Source organism: Prionailurus bengalensis, chromosome B3, assembly GCF_016509475.1.
Source record: "Prionailurus bengalensis isolate Pbe53 chromosome B3, Fcat_Pben_1.1_paternal_pri, whole genome shotgun sequence".
Taxonomy (NCBI): domain Eukaryota; kingdom Metazoa; phylum Chordata; class Mammalia; order Carnivora; family Felidae; genus Prionailurus; species Prionailurus bengalensis.
The window spans coordinates 98,133,793-98,157,573 of record NC_057355.1 but is presented as its reverse complement, the minus strand read 5'-3'; the positions used below and the strand labels follow the sequence as shown (position 1 = coordinate 98,157,573).

Here is a 23,781-nt window from a genome sequence, read left to right as displayed (position 1 = left end):
GAGAAGACAAATTCTGCATTCTGTACAAGAATTTTAAGTTGGCCAAGATAGTTGCATGGGATGGCTTTTAGATGAGTAAAGATGCAAAGACAAAGGGCTAGGGTGTAGGAGTAACGGATGGCTAGCACTTAGTCCCAACACAGACACACCTGCATTTGTTATTGAAGGAACTTTTTCTTCAAGAACATGTAAAAATCAGATACAAGTTAAATATGTCACAATACATTTTTTAAAGAACTATGTTTTAAAGTAGTTACATAACCTGGGTAATTCCTCGCCGTTTTGTTGAGAAAAAAACTAAGATCTTATATTTACAGAATTCTTGGTTTTAAAGAGCAAAAGTGAATTAACTTTAGAAGGCAGTATAAAGCCTGGACTTAAAATCTGATCTGGGTTTATGGTACTGACCTCCTAGGGTAATTTGTGAGGATTAAATAAAATTATGTAAAACACTTGTGACAAATACTCCGCTAAATGGCAGCTCTTTTTATGTAAGCCATGTTTGCATTATATATATGATTTTTTAAAATAAAAAACCAGAATATAGAAATTTTTGCAGGAAGAATTTAATTGACCACAAGCAATACAAATTTAAGGTCACCCAAAGAATTATGGCTCTGGACCAAAGAATCTGCTCTGAGAAGAAACCATATTTTGGAGATCATATACATAAAGTTTTAATAAAAATCTTCTAATATTTAGGGGTGCCTGGGTAGCTCAGTCAGTTAAGGATCTGACTTTGGCTCAGGTCATATCTCACGGTCCATGAGTTTGGTCCCGGTGTGAGGCTCTCTGCTAACAGCTTGGAGCCTGGAGCTGCTTTGGATTCTGTGTCCCCCTCTCTCTCAAAGGTAAACATTTTTTAAAAATTCCTTAAAAATATTGTAACATTTAAAACAGTTTTTACTCAATGCCTGTATTTTCAAAAAAGAGTAAGATGCTCCAAATAAATATTTTAGGAAGACAGAGGAAATAGCTACCTAAAGCCATAAGAAACAGTCTTACACAGACTCAACCTGTAACTCCAGGCCTAGAACAAAAATGATATGCTAACACTAGGGAGGGTCTTCTCCAGTAACTTTTACTCTTTCACCTCTTTTGTTCCCAGAAACCAGTTATGAGGCTGATTTGAAAAAGGGCAGTGCAAATGTATAGAATGGAGTTCTACTAATTCCATTTTCCACATCTCTTTCAAGCAGCTACATTTTATATTTCCTCTAACCTAGTTAAAATTCTGATCATAGGGGGCGCCTGGGTGGCGCAGTCGGTAAAGCGTCCAACTTCAGCCAGGTCACGATCTCGCGGTCCGTGAGTTCGAGCCCCGCGTCGGGCTCTGGACTGATGGCTCGGAGCCTGGAGCCTGTTTCCGATTCTGTGTCTCCCTCCCTCTCTGCCCCTCCCCCGTTCATGCTCTGTCTCTCTCTGTCCCAAAAATAAATAAAAAAAAAAGTTGAAAAAAAAAAAAAATTCTGATCATAGTTCAGCTGGTGTATCGCCACCACTTTTTAAAGTAAAAACTTGAAAATATTGGGGCACCTGGGTGGCTCAGTCGGTTAAGCATCTGACTTCGGCTCAGGTCCTAATCTCACAGTTTATGGGTTCGAGCCCTGCATCTGTGCTGACAGCTCAGATCCTAGACCCTGCTTTGGATTCTGTGTCTCCCTCTCTCTCTGCTCCTCCCCCACTTATGCTCTGTCTCTCTCTCTCTCTCAAAAATAAACAAACATTAAAAAAATTTTTTTTTAACTTGAAAATATTAACTAAAATAATAATCAGAAAACGAACAACCCTCAAATATAGGATGTAATCAGTAAAAAGCAATTTTATGTTCTTCCTACCCAACCCTAAAATCCTGTTCCAACTCTAAAAGTTACAAAAGTCACAACAAAGATTATGTGATTAACATTATAAAACTTATAAAAGCTGAAGCCTGCTTATCCCAAAGCAACTCCAACTTTATGCTTGGTGAATATAGAATTCCAGATGTAGAATAATATACCTGAAAAACAAAGTTTCACAGCAAACAAGTTTTCACTAAAACTTAGACTCTATTAGTCCTCCAACATATATTTTCTGTATACAGAAAGTCAATTTCTTTAATTGAAATTCAAGAAGGAAACTGGTAAGAAAATTCTATGACCAGAGTGATAGGGATCAATATCTGTTTAACATTAAAAGATAGCCCTACAACCCATTCTGGAAACACTAGGCTGACATCAACACAAGTGAAATAAACTGAAAAAAGTCTACTTTCACAGTAAAATTATAGGTTTTAATGAAATTAAGGTTTTACAGTCAAATAATTGAAAATGTTAGAGTAACACATTCCTGCCCTCAAGTATACAAAAAGCTTCCCTTTCTCTAATTTGATACTATTAAACCATAAATGAATCCCAAGATAATCTGTAACTAAATGGAATTTGTTTTTGTGTTATCACCAGTTACTTTAACATATCACAGGAATTTACGTAACAGGCTAGAGAACAGAAGTAAGAGATAACAGGTGCTTCAGTACCACCCATATTATCCACTAAGACCACAGTGTGAGCAACAGAGTGTAGATTCATGGTAGTAGTTCCCTGAATAAAACAGCTTAGACAGAATCTTCCACAGACACAGGTTTTAGCAGTATCCAAATCTTGGCAAAGATGAAAAGGAATGATATGAGAGCCATATGGAATCCTATTAGAAAAAAAAAAAAGTTGAAAAAATATTTAGCATGTTACTAGATTCAGAACTTCATGCATTGGGTCATGAATTACAGGATACTGAATTATAACCATGGAAAAATAAGATTACTCTATTAAGTGACTCAGTATATTGTTCTTTCTTCCAAACTGTTAAGAATGGGGAAAACACCATATGGCATATTGTAAACCTAAGAGTATCTATACTACTCCATAAAGTATCTTTTAGCACTGTCACCTAATACCATAACCCATGGAATAGTATGAAGAAATCTACACTGTATTATCAGTATAACATGATCATTTAAAGCTACAGCTCTAGTATACAATTCTCAATGGCAATGGGAGAATTACTGAGTTCTATCTGTGAAGAAACATTTATTTAAATAAATCCATATACTCTCCTAGGCATCAACTGTTTAAAAGGGAATTTTAAACTGTGAAACAGATTTAAAACATATATTGTTTCAGGTATTTTTACTTTACTGGTTGAGCAAGTGCTGACCTCACCTTGCTTAAATCACTTACTTGCTATTAAAATCAAGTCAAACTCAAAAACCCGAAAAAGTCAAACCCTTTTACCCTCATCTCCGAGACAGTGTTTTGCCTGCCCATTGCCCAACTCCTGACTCAACCATGCCCCAAGTCACTTTGTCTGTCTTCCAGTCTTTTCTTTGTTCTCTAGTCCCTAGCCTAGGCTGGCACATAATAGGTGTTCATATTTTTTCAACAAATAAATAAAACCTACTCTATAATTTAAACTGGAGTTCAAAACCCTATCAGGAAAAGTCTGAAAAGATACATATCAAATAAAAAAGTTTGCATTTCATAGGGATTTGGGACTGGTCTTGTTGGCAATTCATTTTTTTTCACATGTACCAGTTTGTTCCTTCTATAAATAACAATTTTTTAAAAAACTAAGAAGTGTCTACCACATGTGTATATTAACCTGTTTCAAGCTACTAGTTATACCCTAAGGAAAGAGGTAATAGTGTAATACTGTTAAGAACTGTATTTTCTATCTAACATAATTTAAATTCCCACATATTTTTCTAATAGACCGTAAGTTTATGTTTGTAACCAGTAGTGAAGACAAGTTACCAAAGGCTAGATAATAGGCATTATTCTCATAGCTTTGGGTCTGTATCCTTTTTATAACAACTGGGCTGAAAACACTTGATAAATACAAGTGACGGGATAGATAGAAAGAAGTAAAGGGGCGCCTGGGTGGCTCAGTCGGTTAAGTGCTCGATTTTGGCTCAGGTCATGATCTCACGGTTCATGGGTTCGAGCCCCATGTCAGGCTCTGTCTGTGCTGACAACTCAGAGCCTCCAGCCTGTTTCAGATCCTGTGTCTCCTTCTCTCTCTGCCCCTCCTCCACTCACACTCTGTCTCAAAAATAAATAAACATTAAAAAAAAAATTAATGCCAGATAATAAATCCTATAACCAAAAAGTCAAGCAATGAAAGGGGGTGGAGATAAAACTTTAGATAGGGCGGTCAGGAAAGGCCTTTCTGGGTGTCACTTGGGAAAAGAACTAAATGAAGTGAGAAAGTGAGCTATGGAACTTTCTGGAAGAAAGGCATTCCAAGTAGAGGCAAGGAGCAGCAAGAAGGCCACTGGAGCAAGATGTCAAACTGTGCACAGCACTGTAAACTATGTTAAAGCCTAGGACTATTACAATGAGGATGATGAGAATACCAGACTCTTATCAGAGGTACTGCATTTTATGACTATTAAAAACTCTTACCTATTATATAACATGGCTCGTGCAGAGGATTCCAATAAAGTTAATGGCGTTTGCAGCATTATAACTGGAAGGGCTTTTGGTTGTTCAAAAGTATTTCCAAAAAGATCCAAGTACTCAAGGGATAAATTTTGAAATTCACTAGGCAAAAATGGAAGCTTATTTCGAGCGGCTGACAAAAAACGCAGGTTTGTCAATTGTCCCATCTTGAAAGGAAATCGAATCAATTCATTATCATCAAGTTTTAAATCTGTAAGTTCTCGGAGCTGACAAAACTGCACAGGGAGCGCCTTAATTTTGTTCTTGCTGAGATCCAAACTCCGAAGTGACTTCTGGAGTGTAGACTGACACAAAGCTACACTAAATGATTCCAAGTGATTGTCACTCAAGTTAAGTTCTTGAAGATGGATGAGGTCTCCAATTGTAGCTGGAAGCTTTTTTATATGGTTGTGACTCAAGTCTAATTTCCTAAGGTTTTTTAAGCAAAGCATACGCATATCAACTCGGACAAGCCCACAGTAAGAAGTCTGAAGATGTTCCAGAGAATATGGGAAGTTCTTGCTTAGAGGATAGTCCTTTTTGGATGTGATAACCATTTTAGTTTTAAATTTTTCAAATTCTGAAGTCTTCACTGGTGTGAAGGTTGAAAGTGGTACCTCAATATTACAACCTCTGTGAGCGAGTCTCACAGCTGACAGGAAACTCTTTAAGCTGCTGGAATTGGCCTGAATAAATAAAAATAAGTTGTACAATTATAAATTCCATTTTAGATAATACATGCATGCTAATTTACCCTATAACAAATTCTATAAAGTTATACATGCAAATGATGAACTCATTTCTTGAAAATGGCTGTAAAAATAAATTTTTTACTATTTTGATAAATTTCAATATAGACACAAAAAAATCTGAAAGTTTTTGAAAAAATATGTTGAGAGACATACTCTAAATTTAAACCATTCAAAGGGGAATCAAAAGAGTATAAAATAAGACAGGAATACATGAAAAGATTCCACTTAAGACTTGGGTTTATCATGAACTGAGGCAAATCTCCAGTGCCTCTGACATAGATTGAGATGGTGCTGTGCACTGCAAAATACCCAAGGCTGCCATTCACAAAGACTTGGAATTATGAAAAGCAATGGTCCTCTCAAAAGCAGGGCCAAATGGCACTGTAAGAAGTGCTGGAAAACATCAAGAGCAAGACAGATTGCTTCCAGCTGGACAGAAAAATCACTATTAAAGTGGTATGGGAACTAAGTTCTCAACAGAAATATCTAATGCTTGCAGGACATTTCAGAAGTTTCCTAAAGTTTACATGTGAAGGACTGGTAACTTGCAGCAAGTTTGAGGAATAGTACGTGATCCTATTTAGTTGGAATGTGGGAGCTTTGTAGAGGTGTAAAAGACTAGAAATGCAGTGTGGAGATGGTATAGATGAACCTGATACCATGATGAGGAGGATGGAATGATCAGGCTGTGGAAATCTTTTAAGAACTTGGAACAGGAGAATTACATGAGAAAAGCTAAATATTATTTCAGCAGCAATATACACAGTGAAGTAGTGTGAGTGAAGTCTGGAGACCTGGGTCAAGTAGGTCTGGTACAGGGTACCAGCTTAAAGATTTGGGAGTTTATATAAATAAAGACTGAGTTACGAGAATGGAAAGCAGGTATGGTAAAGAATAGGCAGAAGAGGGGCGCCTGGGTGGCGCAGTCGGTTAAGCGTCCGACTTCAGCCAGGTCACGATCTCGCGGTCCGTGAGTTCGAGCCCCGCGTCGGGCTCTGGGCTGGTGGCTCAGAGCCTGGAGCCTGTTTCCGATTCTGTGCCTCCCTCCCTCTCTGCCCCTCCCCTGTTCATGCTCTGTCTCTCTCTGTCCCAAAAATAAATAAACGTTGAAAAAAAAAATTTTTTTAAAAAGAATAGGCAGAAGATTAGAATAAAGCCTTTAATTGGGGATAGAAAAAAAAGATGCCAGAGATAGGAGACAAAGGAGTGGCTAAGAAAACCAAGAGTAAACCAGGATAGTGTCCTGCCAGATGCCAAGAAAGGAAAGTTTTATTAAGGGAGTGGTCATCAGTGTCGAAATCTACAGACCTCAAAATAATGGCAATGTGATTGAAAAAAAGGAAGGAGACCAGTGATCTCTGAGACAGTTTTGATAAACCACTGAAAACAAAGGTCAAAAGACAGTATGTGGAGGCAATGGATTTAACCTTGTCTTTGGGAAATTCGTCTATTCTATTTTGATTGGTTAGACCTCAGCTTTTTTTAGGTAGAAGGAAAAGTTAGTAGGAGAAGCTGAATATCAAGAGAAAATGAAAAACTATAAGAACAGGAGGAAGTAGAACAAAATGTTTCCATTCAATACAAATACCTTAAATAGTCATTAAACTCTATTGTTTACAAACCACTTTGCTTTGGATTAAGGATAATGAAAGGCTGAATAAGACATTGCTTCTACTCTCTGTGAGGGGGTGGGGAGAGGAAAAGGGGATAGGGCACAGTAAAGTTTTATTTTAATGGTTTAAGTATTTTTAAAAATTATAATAAATAAAATACCCCCAGAATGGAGGGGCCTGAATGGCTTAGTCAGTTGTGCGTCTGACTGGCTCAGGTCACAGTCTCATGGTTTTGAGTTCGAGCCCCACCTCATGCTCTGCACTGACAGCAAAGAGCCTGCTTCAGATTGTTTGTCTCTCTCAAAATAAATAAACATTAAAAAAAAAAATACCCCTCGAATGGTTCTAATTGCATTTTTTTTTTTTTACACCAAATTTGATCTGTAATGGGTGACTTTGCTGGCAAATGTAGCCGTGTGCCACTGGCTTTATAGAATTCTATTCTAGGAACACCCTAAGGGTCCATCTGGAGCACGGAAGTAAGCCATTTTCCTTCCTCCTAATCCTGTCGCCTTAGCAGGCTGACTCTACACTGTTAGAGCCATGCCAGCATACCAGAGAAACTGTGTATGTGTCTGGTGAGTTTTTGAATTCCACCACAGACCTGCCACAGCTTCTTCAAACACACCTGCCAAGTGTACATCCCTATTCAGTTGTGTGGGATATTGAGGATCCTCAAATAGTCTCTTCTTTAAAGGAAATACAGCCAACCAACCTAATTGCTATGTTTTTTAAACAATCTTTTAAGTTTTTTTTCATTTATTATTTATACATATTTACATTTATTTATTTAGAGAGAGATAGAGAGCAATTAGGGGAGGGACAGAGAGAGAGGGAGACAGAATCCCAAGTAGCCTCTTCACTTTCAGCACAGAGCCCAATCAGGGGCTCAAACTCACAAACCGTGAGATCAAGACTGAACCGAAATCAAGAGTCAGATGCTTAACTGAGCTGCCCAGTTGCCCCTTTAATCGTGTTTGTAATACCATACCTTACTTAAACAGATATCCACAGGAGGCTCCTTTAACCGAACAGTAGCTTTCCCCTCATCCATAAATTTGGTGAAGAATTGCTCAATGTTCTCCTTTAGCTGCTTAAAACCAATGAGAAAAAAGGACAAAATCTGGTATTGTTATTCAGTAATATTTATTACAATTAGAATATGCCAGTCACTTTCCCAGGCTTTTACTCCTTAAGTCTGCATGTTTTGTTGTTTTAAGTTTTAGTTTTTATTTGTGGGCTTTTTTAGCATTTGGGTAGCTACATTTCTTATCCAGCTTCTGGTAGATATTGCTGTTAGATCAGTCCAGTAACTCTTTCCTGTGACTCCCATTTGGGAGAATACTCCTCTTCTCCCATTCTAACTATGTGGCTGTAGAAGTTGTCAATAGTAGTTACTTGCCTTCTTAACTTCAGTCCATTAGTCTTAGGTGGACACACCTCCCACAAGACTATAAACACCATGAAAGCAGGAATCATGTCTCCTTTGTTCACTATTGTATCCACGGAGCTACAACAGTGACTGACACATAATAGGTGCTCAAAAATTTTTAATGACTGATGTTTCTGTTTTAGACTTCAACAATAATGTAATGAGAAGCCACTCTGTACCATGTACTATGATAGGAGGCTTGAAACAATAGTTTTGAATAAGACCAACATAGTAATTATGTTTATAAAGTTGTCAGTCTAATGAGAGACAATTATTAAGTAGGTAGTTACAAGCATAACAAATATTAAGATAAGGGAAGTATAGGGGCGCCTGGGTGGCGCAGTCGGTTAAGCGTCCGACTTCAGCCAGGTCACGATCTCGCGGTCCGTGAGTTCGAGCCCCGCGTCAGGCTCTGGGCTGATGGCTCAGAGCCTGGAGCCTGTTTCCGATTCTGTGTCTCCCTCTCTCTCTGCCCCTCCCCTGTTCATGCTCTGTCTCTCTCTGTCCCCAAAATAAATAAATGTTGAAAAAAAAATTTTTTTTTTAAATTAAAAAAAAAATAAAAATAAAAAAAAATTAAAAAAAAAGATAAGGGAAGTATAGACTGCTCTAAGATCTTATGTACCAAAGGAATATGAAAGTGACCTTAAAGACGAGAACTGAAGGATTAGGAGATGTCGGGCAAATGAAGATAGTGGGAGAAGAGAGAGAGAGTAGCATACCAATAAGGAAAAATGTGTGCAAAGCCTTCAAGGCAAGAGGGCTTGGCAGCTCCAAGGAGGTGAAAGAAGTATGGCTGAAGGATCCAGGAAAAAGAGGCAGGTGAGTCAGGAAAGGCAAACAGGGATTGCATGGTGAAAGATTTTGCAGACCATGTCAAGAATTTTGGATTTTATTCTGAAAATGATATCTACTGAGTGACTTGAAGCTGGGAACATAGTTACACATACATTAAAAAATATATATATATTTACTTTGAGAGAGAGGGGTGGGGGGAAATCCCAAGCTGGCTCTGTGCTATCAGCTTGGTGGGGGTTGGTCTCACAAACCATGAGATCATACCCTGAGCCAAAATCAAGAGTTGGATGCTTAACCTACTGGGCCACCCAGGCATCCTAGATCTGGGATTTAGGAAGTTCCCTTTAACCACAGTGTAAGAATGAACTTTGGGAGAGGGGAGAATGGGATGAGGTTGGTAGAGACATAGGGATATCTTTTAAGAGACCTAGCCAGACAAGGGATTCTGGTGGTTTCTACTGCAGCTGGGATGGAAGGAGGTATGAAAATCTGAAAGGATCCTAGGAAGTAGAATTGTAAGGATTCAATAATGTATTACATGTGGGGATGCATCTTTTAAGAGACTTGCCAGACAAGGGATTCTGGTGGTTTAGACTGCAGCTGGGATGGAAAGAGGTATGAAAATCTGAAAGGGTCCTAGGAGGTAGAATTTTAAGGATTCAAAAATATATTACATGGGGATGCAAAAACCTTAAGGTTTCTGGATAGAGCAGAATATTTAATGAGTTGCAGAACATGATCAGAAAAGTAGGTTTCGGGGTGGCAAAGAAAATTAACTTTTAGATATTTTGAGTTTGAAATGCTACAACACATCCAAGTGAAGATTTCCAGCTAAGATTCAAGTTGCAAGTTAAGGGAGAGGACTAGCTAAAGATACAGATTTGCAAATCACAGTGAGATAGGCAGCAGCTGCATCATGGGGCAGAAAAGTTGGTGTAACAAAGATCCCCAAGGTACTTCCCACACTTAGCACTAATACCTAGTCTTCAAGGCCCAGGACCAACACCACTTTAATTCATCCAAGAAATGTTTATTGGGCACCTACTATGTCCCAAACCCTGTGGCACCACCTCTTCTACAAAACTTTCTCAAGCCCCTATAATCAGAATTCATTTCGTTTTTTGATTCTGCTCTACTTCTACCTTTATTATAGCACTTACATAGTCCACCTTGTAATGTAAGCACTGGTTTCTATTTCCTTTCTAGTGTTGGAAGGACAGTGACCAAATCAAGTCTTCAACTCAATGTTCACAATAAAATTCTGATTAGGGTTACCACCTGCAATTATTAATGCAGACGTTTTAAGGGCGATCATTACAGACTTAAAATAGAACCTGAACTGACCATGAAAGAGGGTTTGGGGAAGACAATGGAAGAAAAAAAAAGGGAGACCCAATTCTTGCTATGAGCTTGTTTGTCACCTTACAGTTTTCTAACCTATAGAATGTTGGGTGATTGCTAAAGTCCTTTCAAGTTGAAAATTTTATAGGAGTTGATTCCACGAAGGGGGGAAATTACACTTTCAACTGCTTATATCAAATGTTAAGTGTCTCTGAATGAGATGGTAATGCCCCCTTTCCTCAACCTTTGAGTATACACTGTGGAATACAACACTAAGGGAAATAATCCTAGAAACTGTATAAAGCCCAGTGAAGAGTCAGATACAGGGGTGGGAGATGAGTTGCCCCCTCGACTTTATTTACAGTAGACACAAGGGTATTCCAGTCATTCTGACAAAATAACATAGTACCTGGTGAAATGAGGGAAAAAGGATTTTATAAGACCTGTGCTTTGGAAATTCTATTTCAACTTTCAACAGCTTCTAGAGTTTACTACTGCTAGACAGATGAGAAAAAGCCCTGGTCTTAGAAAATCAAGTCGTAGGAAATAAAACATTTGAAGGAAGGAAGGAAAAGGAAAGGAAAAGAAAGATGCAGTGAGCAATAACATTAGTATAAATATCAAGATGCAACCCAAAGCACTACTGCTTTACTACTGTACTAATCTGGTCTAGCGATCCTGGATACTATCCTTCATCACTTAAAGCCTTAAAAAAAAAAAAAAAGCTAGCGAATATACCATGGGAGAAAACAATTTATTGAACAAAAGTGCAATTATTTTACTGTTCCCCCAAAGTGGATTGCTAATCCATTTAAAGTTTAGTTTCATGCAGGCCAAATTTCCAGAGGCTTTAAGACAGCAGGGATGCCACCTACTGCTAAACAGAAACGCTGTCAATTTGAAACCAAAGGAACGGGAAAGAAAAATAAGAAGATGCGCTCTCAAAAGCTTTCCTCTTTCGGGTCCACAGGGAGACGCCCAGGACTGGGGGTGGTGATGGGGCGCTGGTACCCCACAGACAGGCTCCAGCCTCTGGAACGCGCGAGGCTCGAAGGGGAAGAGCTCGGGGCTGACTCCCGAGGCAGGGTCTGTTCGGTCCACGCACCTCATAGCGGGTCCCGCGCTTGTCCCTCAGGGTGCAGATGACCAGGCAGGTAGGGAGCGGGCCGCCTCGCTCGCCTCCAGCCCGAGGCCGCGGCCGACTCCCGGGCGTCTGCTGACAGAGGCTCAACACTGCCCGGATGCCCTTGCCCCGGTTCCTCATTCCCAAAGCCGGCAAGTGCCGACTGACTACCTCGACCTCGCAGTGCAGCTTCATTTTGAGCCAGCCGCGGCAAGAGCTCCACAACTCGGCTTTGAAAGTGCCCCCTTCCCGCCGCGCAGCGCCGCCGCCGGGGTCCTCGAGCATGCGGGCTGTCCCCGGATATGCCTGCCTGCTCGGAGTGCCAAGAGCTCGGGTTTTCTCAGTACAGTGGCTCTATGGGTCTGCGGGGAGGACGGCCTCCCCTTTCACTTGCAGGGCCGAGTCCTCACTGTCGTTGCGGGTCGGTGGAGCGCGGATACCGGCCCCTTGAGGACTTGGCTCGCATCTCCCGAGCCGGCGACTGGCGAGGCCGCCACGTCCTTTCCCGGGAACGCTTGCGGCTGGAGGCACAGGTGGTTATTGTTGGGGGCGGAGCTCTGTTTTCCGCGGTTCAACTTAACGCGTTTCCTGCACCTGTTGGGTCGCTAAACCGGTATTCCTGTGTTAAAGGGAAAGTCCGCTTACTTATATAGCTTCGGAACTGGGGAGTTGCCCAATGCCAGCCGGGGCCAGCATGTCCCGGTGCTGATGGGCTGGTGTTTGTTTTGGTTTGGGTGGCTCCCCCCCCCCCCCCGAGGCAACACCTGCCACGTCAGAACGGAATTTGATAGGACAATATTTGACTTGGCAATTTCTGTTGAACAGGTTCCCGCTTTGTAACCGCTATTAGGTTGGATAGAGTGACTGGTTTAACATCTGACACTGGGAGAGACTATCCAGACCCTATAAGCACCTCCGGCTCTACATTTCTTGGTGGAGGGAGGCGCCCGGGGCGCACATCTTATTTAAGGAGGCGCTCTCAAAAATGGCGTGTGCTTCCCTGAGAGCACAGTCCTTTCTCCTTAAATTTTGTGCCCTCGACGCCTCTCTCGCCTCATCCTAATCCCAGGCTTTTATCAAACATTTCATTTTGTTTGAGCGGTACTTTTGTAAATGTGAAATGGCTTACAGAAATACCGATTTTTCAATTCAATTATGACAATATAATGATTTATCCTTAATTGGGTGTGAGTCCCTGTTTACAAGGTGTTGAACCTGAAGTGTTATCTGTTGATTCTCATTCTGAAAAACGTAACTGGTTCCTAAAAATTAGTAATGAATAAAACATTACGTTTCTTTTTTTTTTTCTATTTAGTATTTTTGAATGGAGAGCATGAAAACACGGCTCCTCATTTAGCAACAGTTAATCATGTGGCCAGTGAAAACATACAATAAGCCAAACACACCTTAGAGTTTTCAAAGACAGACTTCAAGAATTACCCACTTTTGTTCTTTGAGTGGATAATAATATAGAAGAAAATAATAAAATGCCAGCCTAAAGCATTACACGTACGATAAATATACTCAACTTCCAAGAACAGTTGGGAGGTGGGGAAATCTTACATGTATAAACCAATGTAATTTTGATTAGAATAGAAATGTACAAAAAACAAGACTACAACAACAAAGCCTCAACCCTCTATTTGGTGTTACCTGGGTTGTTGAAACACGGATTCAGTGAATTCAGTAAATGTTAAATAATCTAAATATATGAAAGTTACTTAACAGTTCCAAGGTGATTTCAGAATAGGACAATGGTTTGTATTGCCAAAAACGTATCTTCCTAATTGCCAGATTCTCAAATATGGCGTGTGCTTCCCTAAATATTTAAATAAGATTATCTTATTAAATAAGATTACATAAAATAATAGTGGCTTGAAAGTAAAATAAACATATATCAGTTTTTGGGATCTTAACTCCCACCTCCACCTCCCCCCAACATCTTCACCTTAGTTCCCTCATTTTTAATAGCTGAAATACTTGGATCTGGTGTTTATTTTGGTCTTTTTGGACTGTTTACCAAGCAAAATATTCTTTAGGGGTGCCTGGCTGGCTCAGTTCGTGGAGCGAGTGACTCTTGATCTCAGCGTTGTAAGTTTGAACTCTATGTTGGGTGTAGAGATTACTTAAAGTCTTAAAAAAAAATAGAAAAGATTCTTTGATTACCCATCCACACTTCTGTCTTTACCACCATACAAATAGAATCTGCCTGTTGACCTCCTCTACCTTTAATTAGCTCAAGCTAGTTTGAATTGCAGACTGACTGAACATGGAAATACAAGGCATTTTAAAGTGGGCTACAGTTTTTGACAAAAGGAATCAGAGAAATAACATCTAGATCGATTTTCTTCTGTGAAATTGATTCCTTTTCTGCCTGGCCTACATACTACACTCATTCTCTCCTTTTTGTTTTGTTCATACTAATTAACCCTATTAATCTTTCAAAACCCTGTTCAGTTTCCACTGGCTGTCTCTAACATCTTGCTCTCCTTTTTTGGAGTCTGAAAATTCAATTGCACTTAAACTTACGTTTCATTTCTTTTATTTCACTGAGTTTCCAGTGCATAACAAGCATTCAACAGTTAATTAATTGAATCTCGGACTTTCCCCTTCATTTGTACCCGTAGTAAACTTTACTCCCTTAGGTTTATGGCTCATTTAGGTTCAAACTGGTAAGTCATAGTCGTATCATACTATTAAACAGTGAGGTCACCATCTGTGGACAGTGTAGACTTGGCTGTCCTGGCACATTGGGACCAGATCTTCGAGTTGGTTTTTTAACCATAAACTTCAACTAAATTAAATAAAGCTAAATAGTTAACAAATATACACTTAAGCATTAGACCTGTATAGTGCTACCTTGTCCCTGTTGATGCTCTGTAATTACATCTTATAAGTTGTGTTTCCACTATGATTTCCTAATTACTATCCATTTTTCCCTTGTTAGTGGTACCATGTCAGTTGAAAGCTGCATTACTTCCCTCCAGAGATATTCCTAAACTTACCAGGTCTTCTGTCTTCAAAATGTATTCCTTTATTTAATATTTATGGTGTTCTTGCTGTATGCCAGTACCTATGTTAGATGTTTAGAAGGCAGAGATGATTTTACAGTGTTTAGGAGAGACAAGCAAACCAACAATTGTACCACAATTGGATACATGTAAGACATTAGAGGAGTATAAAGTAGCCAAATGATGAAAAGAATTTGTTTGCTAAACCAAGGCCTTTGAACTTTAGCCTGAAGGTTCTGGGAAACTTGAACATTTTCAACAGGGGATAAAATTCACACCGTTTAGAAAAGGTTACTGTGGTCACTAAAGAGACTACTTAGGAGGTAGAGCAAGCCTAGAGGGATCAGTTGAAAGGCTAATGCAATAATCCACCATCTACACTACTGCCAAATTAAATTATTTTAGGGGGTCTCCTATCACAGAATCCTAAACTTTTACAGCTGAGACATACTTTACACATATTCTAATTCAATTCTCTTATTTTACATAAAAGGAATAGAGGCTGAAAAGAGTAAAGGGATTTGCTCACTACCTCTAGAGTGTTAGTGCTAGGACTTGTCGCCTATCCTGTACTTAATTCTCCCCGCAAACCTTCATGGATTTCCACTCTTTGCAATTTAATTAAGTACAGTTCTGCAAAGGCTTGTTTATTGTTCCCTTTGGAATCTAGTCCCTATTACTTAGCTGGACAAATCTCCCCAGGGCAGTTTCTGTGGTTTTCAGTTCCTGCTTAGCACCAGCTCTTTGGGATTCCTGGAAGCTCAACTCAGCATTTTGGAATACGTGATATTTCATCTAGCACTTCTGGGTGTTCAGTTCAAGAAGAATCTTAGATTATCTTGTCCAAAATATTGCTATATGATTACTTATTTAATGCCTATCCTCACCTCTAGACTACAAGCTCCTTGGGTTCTGAGTCATTACTGTTACATGCAAGACCTAGCATAGTGTTCACATAATAGTAAGTACTCAGTGCATATTTGTAGAAAGAATGAATATGTAAATGAATATATGCTATTCACTTATTCACGTAACAAATATTTATGAGAGCTGGCATTGTGCTAAAATAGAGCAAGCTCACAGACTAATGTGCATTCAATTACCATTGTTTGTGTTGGAGAAAGGAAGTAGCCATTTGCAAGGGAAGGAAGCTTGCTTTCTCTTTCACTCCTAGAGAACAGTGAAATAAATTTTAGGTGGATCCAAGACTTAAACACTGAAAATGTAAAAGTGCTACATGAAAACACAGAAGTTTTTTAGAATTTTGACACTACCTAAAAAAGTAATGTAACAAGATGACAAATTAAAACAGTTTTTTTAATGTTTATTTATTTTTGAGAGACAGAGACAGAGCCTGAAAGGGAGAGGGGCAGAGAGAGGGAGACACAGAATCTGAAACAGGCTTCACGTCTGAGCTGTCAGCACAGAGCCCGACGTGGGCTTTCACAAACCACAAGATCATGACCTCAGCCGAAGTCAGACACTCAACTGACTGAGCCACCCACATAACCCCAAGTTGACAAATTTTAATACATAAAATGTAAATGTTCTGCATGGAAGGATATACCGGAAACAAAGTAATTACTAAGAATCTGGGGTTATGGTCAATATAAAATAACTTTGCAACTAATACAAAGGTCAAAGTGCTCATTTTCTTCTGCATAAGCTTTACTAATATATAAACTACAGATCAGCAATACTTTAAGAAAGTGGCCTGTGGGCTCAAAGGAGAAATTCCCAAATACACATGGCTGGCTTATAAACATAGGAAAACATGCTCTGCCTCATCAAAATTCAGACTGAAGCAATACTTACCATTTTTAGGCTAGCAGAAGGACAAACATAAAGAAGTTTGCTAATACACATTGTAGGAAGATTGTGGGGAAACAGGTAGAGGTAGTCCTTGTTAATATTGAGGGTTAAGTTCCAGAGCACTGACATAAAGCAAATACCACAATAAAGAGAGTCAAAGGAATTTGTTGGTTTCCCAGTGCATATAAAAGTCATGTTTACACTATCCTGTAGTCTATTAAGTGTGCAATGGCATTATGTCCAAAAAATGTACATAATTAAAAAAATACTTTATAGCAAAGAAAAACTGCTACCCATCACCTGAGCTTTCAGTGAGTCGTAATCTTTTTGCTTTTGGAAGTTCCTTTTTAAAAAAATTTCTTTTTTTACATTTATTTATTTTTGACAGACAGAGCACAATTGGGGGAGGGGCAGAGAGAGAAGGAGACACAGACTCCAAAGCAGGCTCCAAGTTGTCAGCACAGAGCCTGATGCAGGGCTCAAACCCACAAACTGTGAGATCATAACCCAAGCCAAGGTCAGGCACTTAACAGACTGAGCCACTCAGGGACACTTGCTTTTGGAAGTTTTTACCTCAGTGTTGGTGGTTGCTGACTGATCAGGATGGTTGGTGGCTGCTAAAGGTTGGGGTGACTGTGGCAATTTTTTAAAATAAGACCACAGTGAAATCTACCACATCATTTGATTCTTTTTTTCATGAAAAATTTCTCTGTGGCATGTGATACCGTTTGATAGAGTCTTACGGTAGAACTTCTTCCAAAACTGGAGTCAATCCTCTCAAACCCTCCTGCTGCTTTATTAACTTAGGTTATATAACATTCTAAATCCTTTGTTGTCATTTACACAATCTTCACAGTATCGTTTAAAAATTTTTTTAAATTTAAATTTTGCTTAACATATAGTGCAATATTGGTTTAAGTGACTCATCATTTACATACAACACCCAGTGCTCATCAAAAGTGCCCTCCTTAATATCCAACACATATCTAGCCCATCTCCCGCCCACCTCCCTCCATCAATCTATAGTTTGTTTTCTATCATTAAGAGTCTCTTGTGGTTTATTTCCCTCTCTTCTCTACCCCCTCCCTTTGCCATATATTCTCTTGTTTTGTTTCTTCACAGCATTTCTAATAGGAGTAGATTCCATCCTAAGGAACCACTTTCTTTGCTCATCTATAAGAAGCAATTCCTCATCTCTTCAAGTTTTCTCATGAGATTGCAGCAATTCAGTCCCATATTCAGGCTCCACTTCTAATTCTAGCTCTCTTGTTACTTCAAGCACATCTGCAGTAACATCCTCCACTCACGTCTTGGACCCTCAAAATCATCCATGAAGGTTGGAATCAACTTCTTCCAAACTCCTGTTCATGTTGATATTTTGACCTCTTCCCATAAATCACAAATGTTCTTAATGGCATCTAGAATGGCGAATCTTTCCAAGAGGTTTCAATTCACTTTCCCCAGATCCAATAGAGGAATCATTATGTATGGTAGCCATACCTTACAAAATGGATTTCTTAAATAAAACGACTTGAAATTTGGAATGATTCCTTGATCCACGGGCTGCAGGATGAATGCTGTGTTATCAGCCATGAAAACAACTATTAATCTCATTGTACATCTCCATCAGAGCTCTTGGATGAACAGGGGCATTGTCAATGAGCAGTCATGTTTTGAAAGGAATCCTTTTTTCTAAGCAGAGGTCTCAATTGTGGGCTTAAAATATTCAGTAAGCCATGTTATAAATTGTTGTGCTGTCATACAGGCTTTGTCATGCCATTTGTAGAGCTCAGGCAGGGTAGATTTAGCATAATTCTTGTGGGCTCTATGATTTTTGGAGTGGCCAGTGAGCACCGGCTTCAACATTAAGAACTACTTGAATATCAAGATAGTATAGCAGACTGTTCAAGTGTAACTAATTGTTTCTTGCTTATTTATCCTTTCCTTTTTGCTTTTAAATGAGTTCACACTTCTTTAGGCCCAAAGGATTCTATACCAAAGTGTTGAATATTTATGGAATTGATCTCTGAAGCATTTTAATCATTTAAAAATTATGTAGACCAGCTAGGAAATGTCTGGGAAAGCTATAGTTGGGGCAATGTTTGATTAATTTTCGAGAAGCCCGTGATTTTGGAAACTACACATCAGTGATTGATATAAACTCTAGGAAAATCATAGAAGTTTGACATTGGGCCCTTTTCAATCAGGCTTTATGACAAAATACCTTTTCTATGTTACCTATCACTAGTTTTTTTGTGCATCCTCAACTCCAGTTACACAAGGTTGTTCACCTTCCCCAACTCCATTCTTTGGCTCAAACTCTTCTTCTCACTAGGCATTCCCTTCCATCTAGTGCTGCCTGTATAAATCCCACTCTTCAAGGCTTACATCAAAGGCCTCTTAAATATACCTCAAGCTAGAATTAATTTCTCTCTTCTTTGCTCCTCTTGTACACCACAAGCATACCCACCATTGGATACAGAAAGTTCTGCTTACTTAGTTGTACACAGGTCACTGAGTCACACCATCTGAAAATGTAAGGAAGGGCTCTTTGAGATCATCCTGTTTTCCTCCCTACATCTGCAAGTTTTAAGGGCAGGAATCAAGTCACATCTGGTTTTTAAATTTTGGATTTGTCTCTTCCTTCATCATGTACCAAAGTACCTAATTTAATGGGTGGGAGGGGTGCCCTACCAGAATCTTGACATACCATGCCTTGGAGAAGCATTGTATTTTTCACTTTCAGTATAAAAGTTCATGTGTAAAATGTTGTCAGATTATTTCACCCTGTGGTACATTTTATAAATCAAAGCTTTCAGAGCCATATACAGTTAAGTTTTATCTAGAGACATTATAAATGTCCCTGTGGAATTTAGACATCTTCCAGCAGATTTTCAGAGGGCATTTTTTTTTTTTTTGTAGTTGTAACCAAATCATCTGGTCAAAGTAACATACATTGTGCATTTACTTCTCACTTTAAATTTAACTACATTTAAATATCAAACACACCAAGCCTTTCATCATTTTTCTGAGCTGGTGTAGATGTGTCCATTAAAAAACTAGGGTGTGTCAATTAAAAAATAACAAATCGCTTTGAAAACGTATTCTGTCCAACAAAACAGAAACTCCTACTGTTGACTCTTAATTATTACAGCTGACTTTGTTATTTTATTAATTTGTCCCAGCAGGTGTCAGTGCTGAGTTGAGGCAAATATCGTGTTTCCAAGGGTAAAATTTTAATTTTAGAGATGTAACTGGCTCGGGCGGTGAAAAGATGTTTAGATTATGAAATTGTCCATATTTTTAAGAGTTTAAAACTCATTCCTTAGGGGCCTCAAAAGAGACGGGGTCTCGCTATGTTGCCCAGGCTGGAGTGCAGTGGCTATTCACAGGCGCGATCCCACTACTGATCAGCACGGGAGTTTTGACCTGCTCCGTTTCCGACCTGGGCCGGTTCACCCCTCCTTAGGCAACCTGGTGGTCCCCCGCTCCCGGGAGGTCACCATATTGATGCCGAACTTAGTGCGGACACCCGATCGGCATAGCGCACTACAGCCCAGAACTCCTGGGCTCAAGCGATCCTCCTGCCTCAGCCTCCCGAGTAGCTGGGACTACAGGCGCGCGCCACCGCGCCCGGCGCTCGGAGGCAGAGCAAAATGATACTAGAGGTTGCGGTGTGGTGACGTCATCAGCTGTGCCGGGCTTGGATTGTTTCCAAGACCTTTCTGTTAACAGCGTGGCCGCATAGCATTCGCGTCATTTGTCAGCACTGCATTCTGGGTAAACTGTCTCAAACATTTGAAGAGCGCATGCGTTTGCGAGCTCTTTCCTTTTGCCTCGTTGCGTCCGGGAGAGCAAGATGGGTCACCAGCAGCTCTACTGGAGCCATCCGAGGAAATTTGGCCAGGGTTCTCGTTCTTGGTGAGAAACAGAATGTGATGTTAGGAAGGGTTGCGCTGGCATGTGACGCGGCCAGAACTCTAATGTAGAGGAGCCTGCAGGCGGCGCGTGAGGGCAGATCGACTCTAGAGCTGTGCCTGCCGCCATTACGGGCCTCTGACGGGTCGGGGAAGACGGGCGGTGCGGGTGGTGGCCCCAGAGTACGGAATCCTTTTATTTTTGTGGCCTCCAGTAGCGCCATCTCTTTTCTTACAGCCGCGTCTGCTCAAACCGGCACGGTCTGATCCGGAAATACGGCCTCAACATGTGCCGCCAGTGTTTCCGTCAATACGCGAAGGATATAGGCTTCATTAAGGTACGCGGCCGCGGATGCCATACTCGTGTTTTGTGAGCGGAGAACGTTCACGTATTTCCTTACAGTGAGCTTGCGATCAACACCGTTTTCCTCTTTGTCTTGGCTGTGAGCCGGCCTTTTTTTGGTGACGGATGACCCTGCTAAAATAGTTGTAGTAGTTAGGTCAATGGGATAGGACCACGTAGACTTTATAAATGGGCTGACTCCGATTGACCAGTGTCTGCCAGTTTTAGGTGCCATGCATTATAGTGGATGAAATTACTTGCTTTTTCAGAAACCACTGAAAGTGGTTTTAGTTCTCTTTCGTTTTAGATCTCTCTAGTCTTACCCAGACATTTTTTTTCCAGCAAAATGCATGTGTTGCCTCCTGCCCTGAAATGTTGAATAGTATCATGTACTGGAATGAGCTTGAGGATTGGGGCCAGATAAATTTTGTTAGGATTCAGACAGAAGGCTGCTTTCTAATAGTCCTATGACATTGGTCCAAGGTCTTGAAGTTCAGTGTCTGCCTGAGAAAAACGGCAAGGTTGTTGCAAAATTTGTAAATGTTTATATGGAGCTGTCTTGATTCTTCGTGCTAGTGTCCCCCTCCCCTCCCATGGGGAAAACTACTTCATTGTCTCTGGGATATGTTAACAGTCATTGGCATTAATGTGTGATCTCTGGCAGGCCCAAAGTATCTTAAGCTTAGACTTTTAATTTTGACCAAAGAGCAAGTATATGCTTGCTGTTACAGTGTGGAAGTTTGTATGTCTTACTTAGTGGGAGGTGGTGAGTGTGTCCCTGATGAGAATGGACTCAGACCTTGAAGCTAACTTAGTGTCTTCAGTTTCTCAGGTTAAGATTAAATGAGTGTATGAATGCCTCCTACAGTAGTTTCTGGCACACAGTGCCAAAACGTTAGCTGTGTAATTAGTTCCCTACTTAATAACCATCGAGAGGTTTTGGTAAAGATCATTTTATGTATTAGTATTTTCCTAGTGGGAAACTGAGGGAAGAAGTGAGAATACCAATACTGAAGTTTACAGTCTAAAATATATAATTGTTGTGGTTTGTGGAACGGCTTGTGGGCATTCAGTAAATCCTGCGATCTTGGTAACTAGTTTGGGTGGGTCATATCCAGCTTAAACCTCATTTTTCTAAAATGAGCTGGTGTTTGTGAGAATAAAATAGGATACTTAAACATTTTGAATTAATTTCCTTTTTTTTTTTTTTCAGTTGGATTAAGTGAACTTCCTTGAATGGGTCATCCAAGATCACTACCTTAACTGAAGATATCCAAGATAACCTATCTTAATGCCAACTCATTGTACATAAAATAAAAATACTTCAATTATGAGTGTTTTAATGTGAATGGAATGGTCAATTGATTATAGAAGTCTTTCTAAAGTGTGCTATTTAAAATGCCCTATTTTAAAATGTATCTCAATGTGTTCATCTTCAAAATATGTGGCTTAATTTCCCTCAGTTATGTAAAAGTACCCATGCTGAAATCTGGGAAGAAATGCCAGTGTTGTTTTTACACTTCAGAAAACTTTTTGTTACATAAAGCGGCTTCTATATGTAGGAGCATTCAACATGTAACGTGGGCAACTGTCTCAGAAGTAATTGATTTGCTATAGTGAGCTAGGGCAGTAGAAGTAAAAGTGTTGAAATATGTTTTTGAGGAAACCCCCTGTTCTAGGAATTTCCTGGAGGTGGAGAGGTGGCAGTCTTAGCTCTTGGAGTAATTCGTGGATAAAAGTTTGTAAGTTTCTCAAATATTTGTATGTGGAAGGGACCAGTGTTTAAAAGTTCACCGAATGGGTCTTGTGAGCAAAATACTTAAGTGGGGCAAGGGTGGAAGGAGGGAAGCCTGTCTGTTGGAATAGTTTAGGCAAGGATCTTAGCTAGGGCTAGGATAAAAGGGAGTGTGGTTGAGGTAGTCTACAAACAAATGGCCTCTGAAGAGGAAGATGACAGGATTTGTTGAAGGAATGGATGTGGGGGATACAAAATAAAGAATGATTCCAAGAGCTTTGGCCTGAGCAACTGGAAGGTTATAGTTGCTACTAGGCAAGGACTGAAAAAACAAGTTTGGGGCATGGTAAGTTGAGTGCTTCTTAGATATCCATATGGAGCTCCCAAGGAGGTAGGCATTTATTTGTACACATTCCTCTGGAACCCATGGGACCTTGGGACTGGTAATACAGCTTCTGTTGTCCCCAGAGTGTGAATAATAGCTACTATTTTGGGATCTTTTTTAGTGAAAGATCAATTCCTAAAATCTAGGGAATAAGTGAAGAGGACTGTTCTGGGTTACTCTAGGGACAGGTGGGAAGATGAGTAAAGCAGACTGAAGGAGAACCTAGATAGTGGCATACTAGAAGACAAGGAGGGGTTGATCAGCTAAGTGCTTCTGATTAACCGGTTAACAGATCATCTCACAGGAGGGGAAATGTGACTAGAAATGAGTGGAAAAAGCATCTTAATTGATTTTCAAAATATGACAACCATGCTGTTGTAGGGGGTCATGGAAGTTGGGGACAACTGAAGCTTAACTTTCATGAGCTTTATAGGAAATCCATCTCTACCCCTAACTTTTGAGGCCTAGAAGTATGAGCTAAACTGCAGTTACTGCAGATCAAATGTCTAGGGAAGAGCCAGATGTTAAACATCAAGGAGGTAGAATATTGGGAGAAGAGCTTGAAGATGTAGGAAAGTTTCTGGTAATGGAATGGAGCTGGTGTTAATGACGGTGGATGAGGACCTGTGTTAGCTGAGCAAATGTAAAAATTTGAGGTGAAGATGAGATAGGCTCCTACATCTAGTGATTTAGGCAAATGAGGTGGTGAGAAGAGTTTGATTATGAGACTCCTGGGTGAACTAAACTCCAGTCTAGTGGGGTGGCGCTGTGTAAATGCTCATGTACTTAGCATTGGCTAAGGGAACATACCCTAGACGTTCCTAGCCATGTGTATGTGGTGGGAGTGAGTGGGAAGGCTTGGTGTGAACAGGTAGTCTGGCTTCTCTGCTAGAGGTTGGATAACTTACCGTTTTAAGATTTAAATGTATGTGCTAGATATGTGAAGTGCTGTGTGCGTGCTATTTTTCTCAAGTGTCTGACTACTTTTTCATGCACGTGCCCATTACACAGCTGAGGAAACTGAGGCTTAGGAAAGTAATTTTC

At 40.0% G+C, this 23,781-nt stretch overlaps 2 protein-coding genes across 2 annotated transcripts; one reads left to right on the top strand and one right to left on the bottom strand.

Annotated features, from left to right (window-relative positions):
* Nucleotides 1-2,250: 2,250 nt before the first annotated feature.
* Nucleotides 2,251-12,230, bottom strand: LRR1 (leucine rich repeat protein 1). Its single transcript, XM_043556080.1, has 4 exons — nt 11,517-12,230; nt 7,832-7,930; nt 4,440-5,161; nt 2,251-2,682 (listed from the first exon to the last, which is right to left on the bottom strand). The coding sequence occupies exons 1-4, from the start codon at nt 11,817-11,819 to the stop codon at nt 2,442-2,444; spliced, it is 1,365 nt and encodes a 454-aa protein (XP_043412015.1). The 5' UTR covers nt 11,820-12,230; the 3' UTR covers nt 2,251-2,441.
* A 7,912-nt stretch (nt 12,231-20,142) lies between these two features.
* RPS29 (ribosomal protein S29) lies at nt 20,143-21,966 on the top strand. Its single transcript, XM_043556079.1, has 3 exons — nt 20,143-20,278; nt 20,513-20,612; nt 21,831-21,966. The coding sequence occupies exons 1-3, from the start codon at nt 20,217-20,219 to the stop codon at nt 21,837-21,839; spliced, it is 171 nt and encodes a 56-aa protein (XP_043412014.1). The 5' UTR covers nt 20,143-20,216; the 3' UTR covers nt 21,840-21,966.
* The last annotated feature ends 1,815 nt before the right edge of the window (nt 21,967-23,781 follow it).

Bases quoted from the DNA above. Each gene is read 5' to 3' on its own strand.
- RPS29 (XM_043556079.1), top strand. From the start codon at position 20,217: ATGGGTCACCAGCAGCTCTACTGGAGCCATCCGAGGAAATTTGGCCAG. The intron at 20,279-20,512 runs GTGAGAAACAGA...CTTTTCTTACAG, and splicing joins GGCCAGGGTTCTCGTTCTTG to CCGCGTCTGCTCAAACCGGC.
- LRR1 (XM_043556080.1), bottom strand. From the start codon at position 11,819: ATGCTCGAGGACCCCGGCGGCGGCGCTGCGCGGCGGGAAGGGGGCACT. The intron at 7,931-11,516 runs GTGCGTGGACCG...GGTTTTAAGCAG, and splicing joins AGCGCGGGACCCGCTATGAG to CTAAAGGAGAACATTGAGCA. The intron at 2,683-4,439 runs GTAAGAGTTTTT...TTTTTCTAATAG, and splicing joins CGAGCCATGTTATATAATAG to GATTCCATATGGCTCTCATA.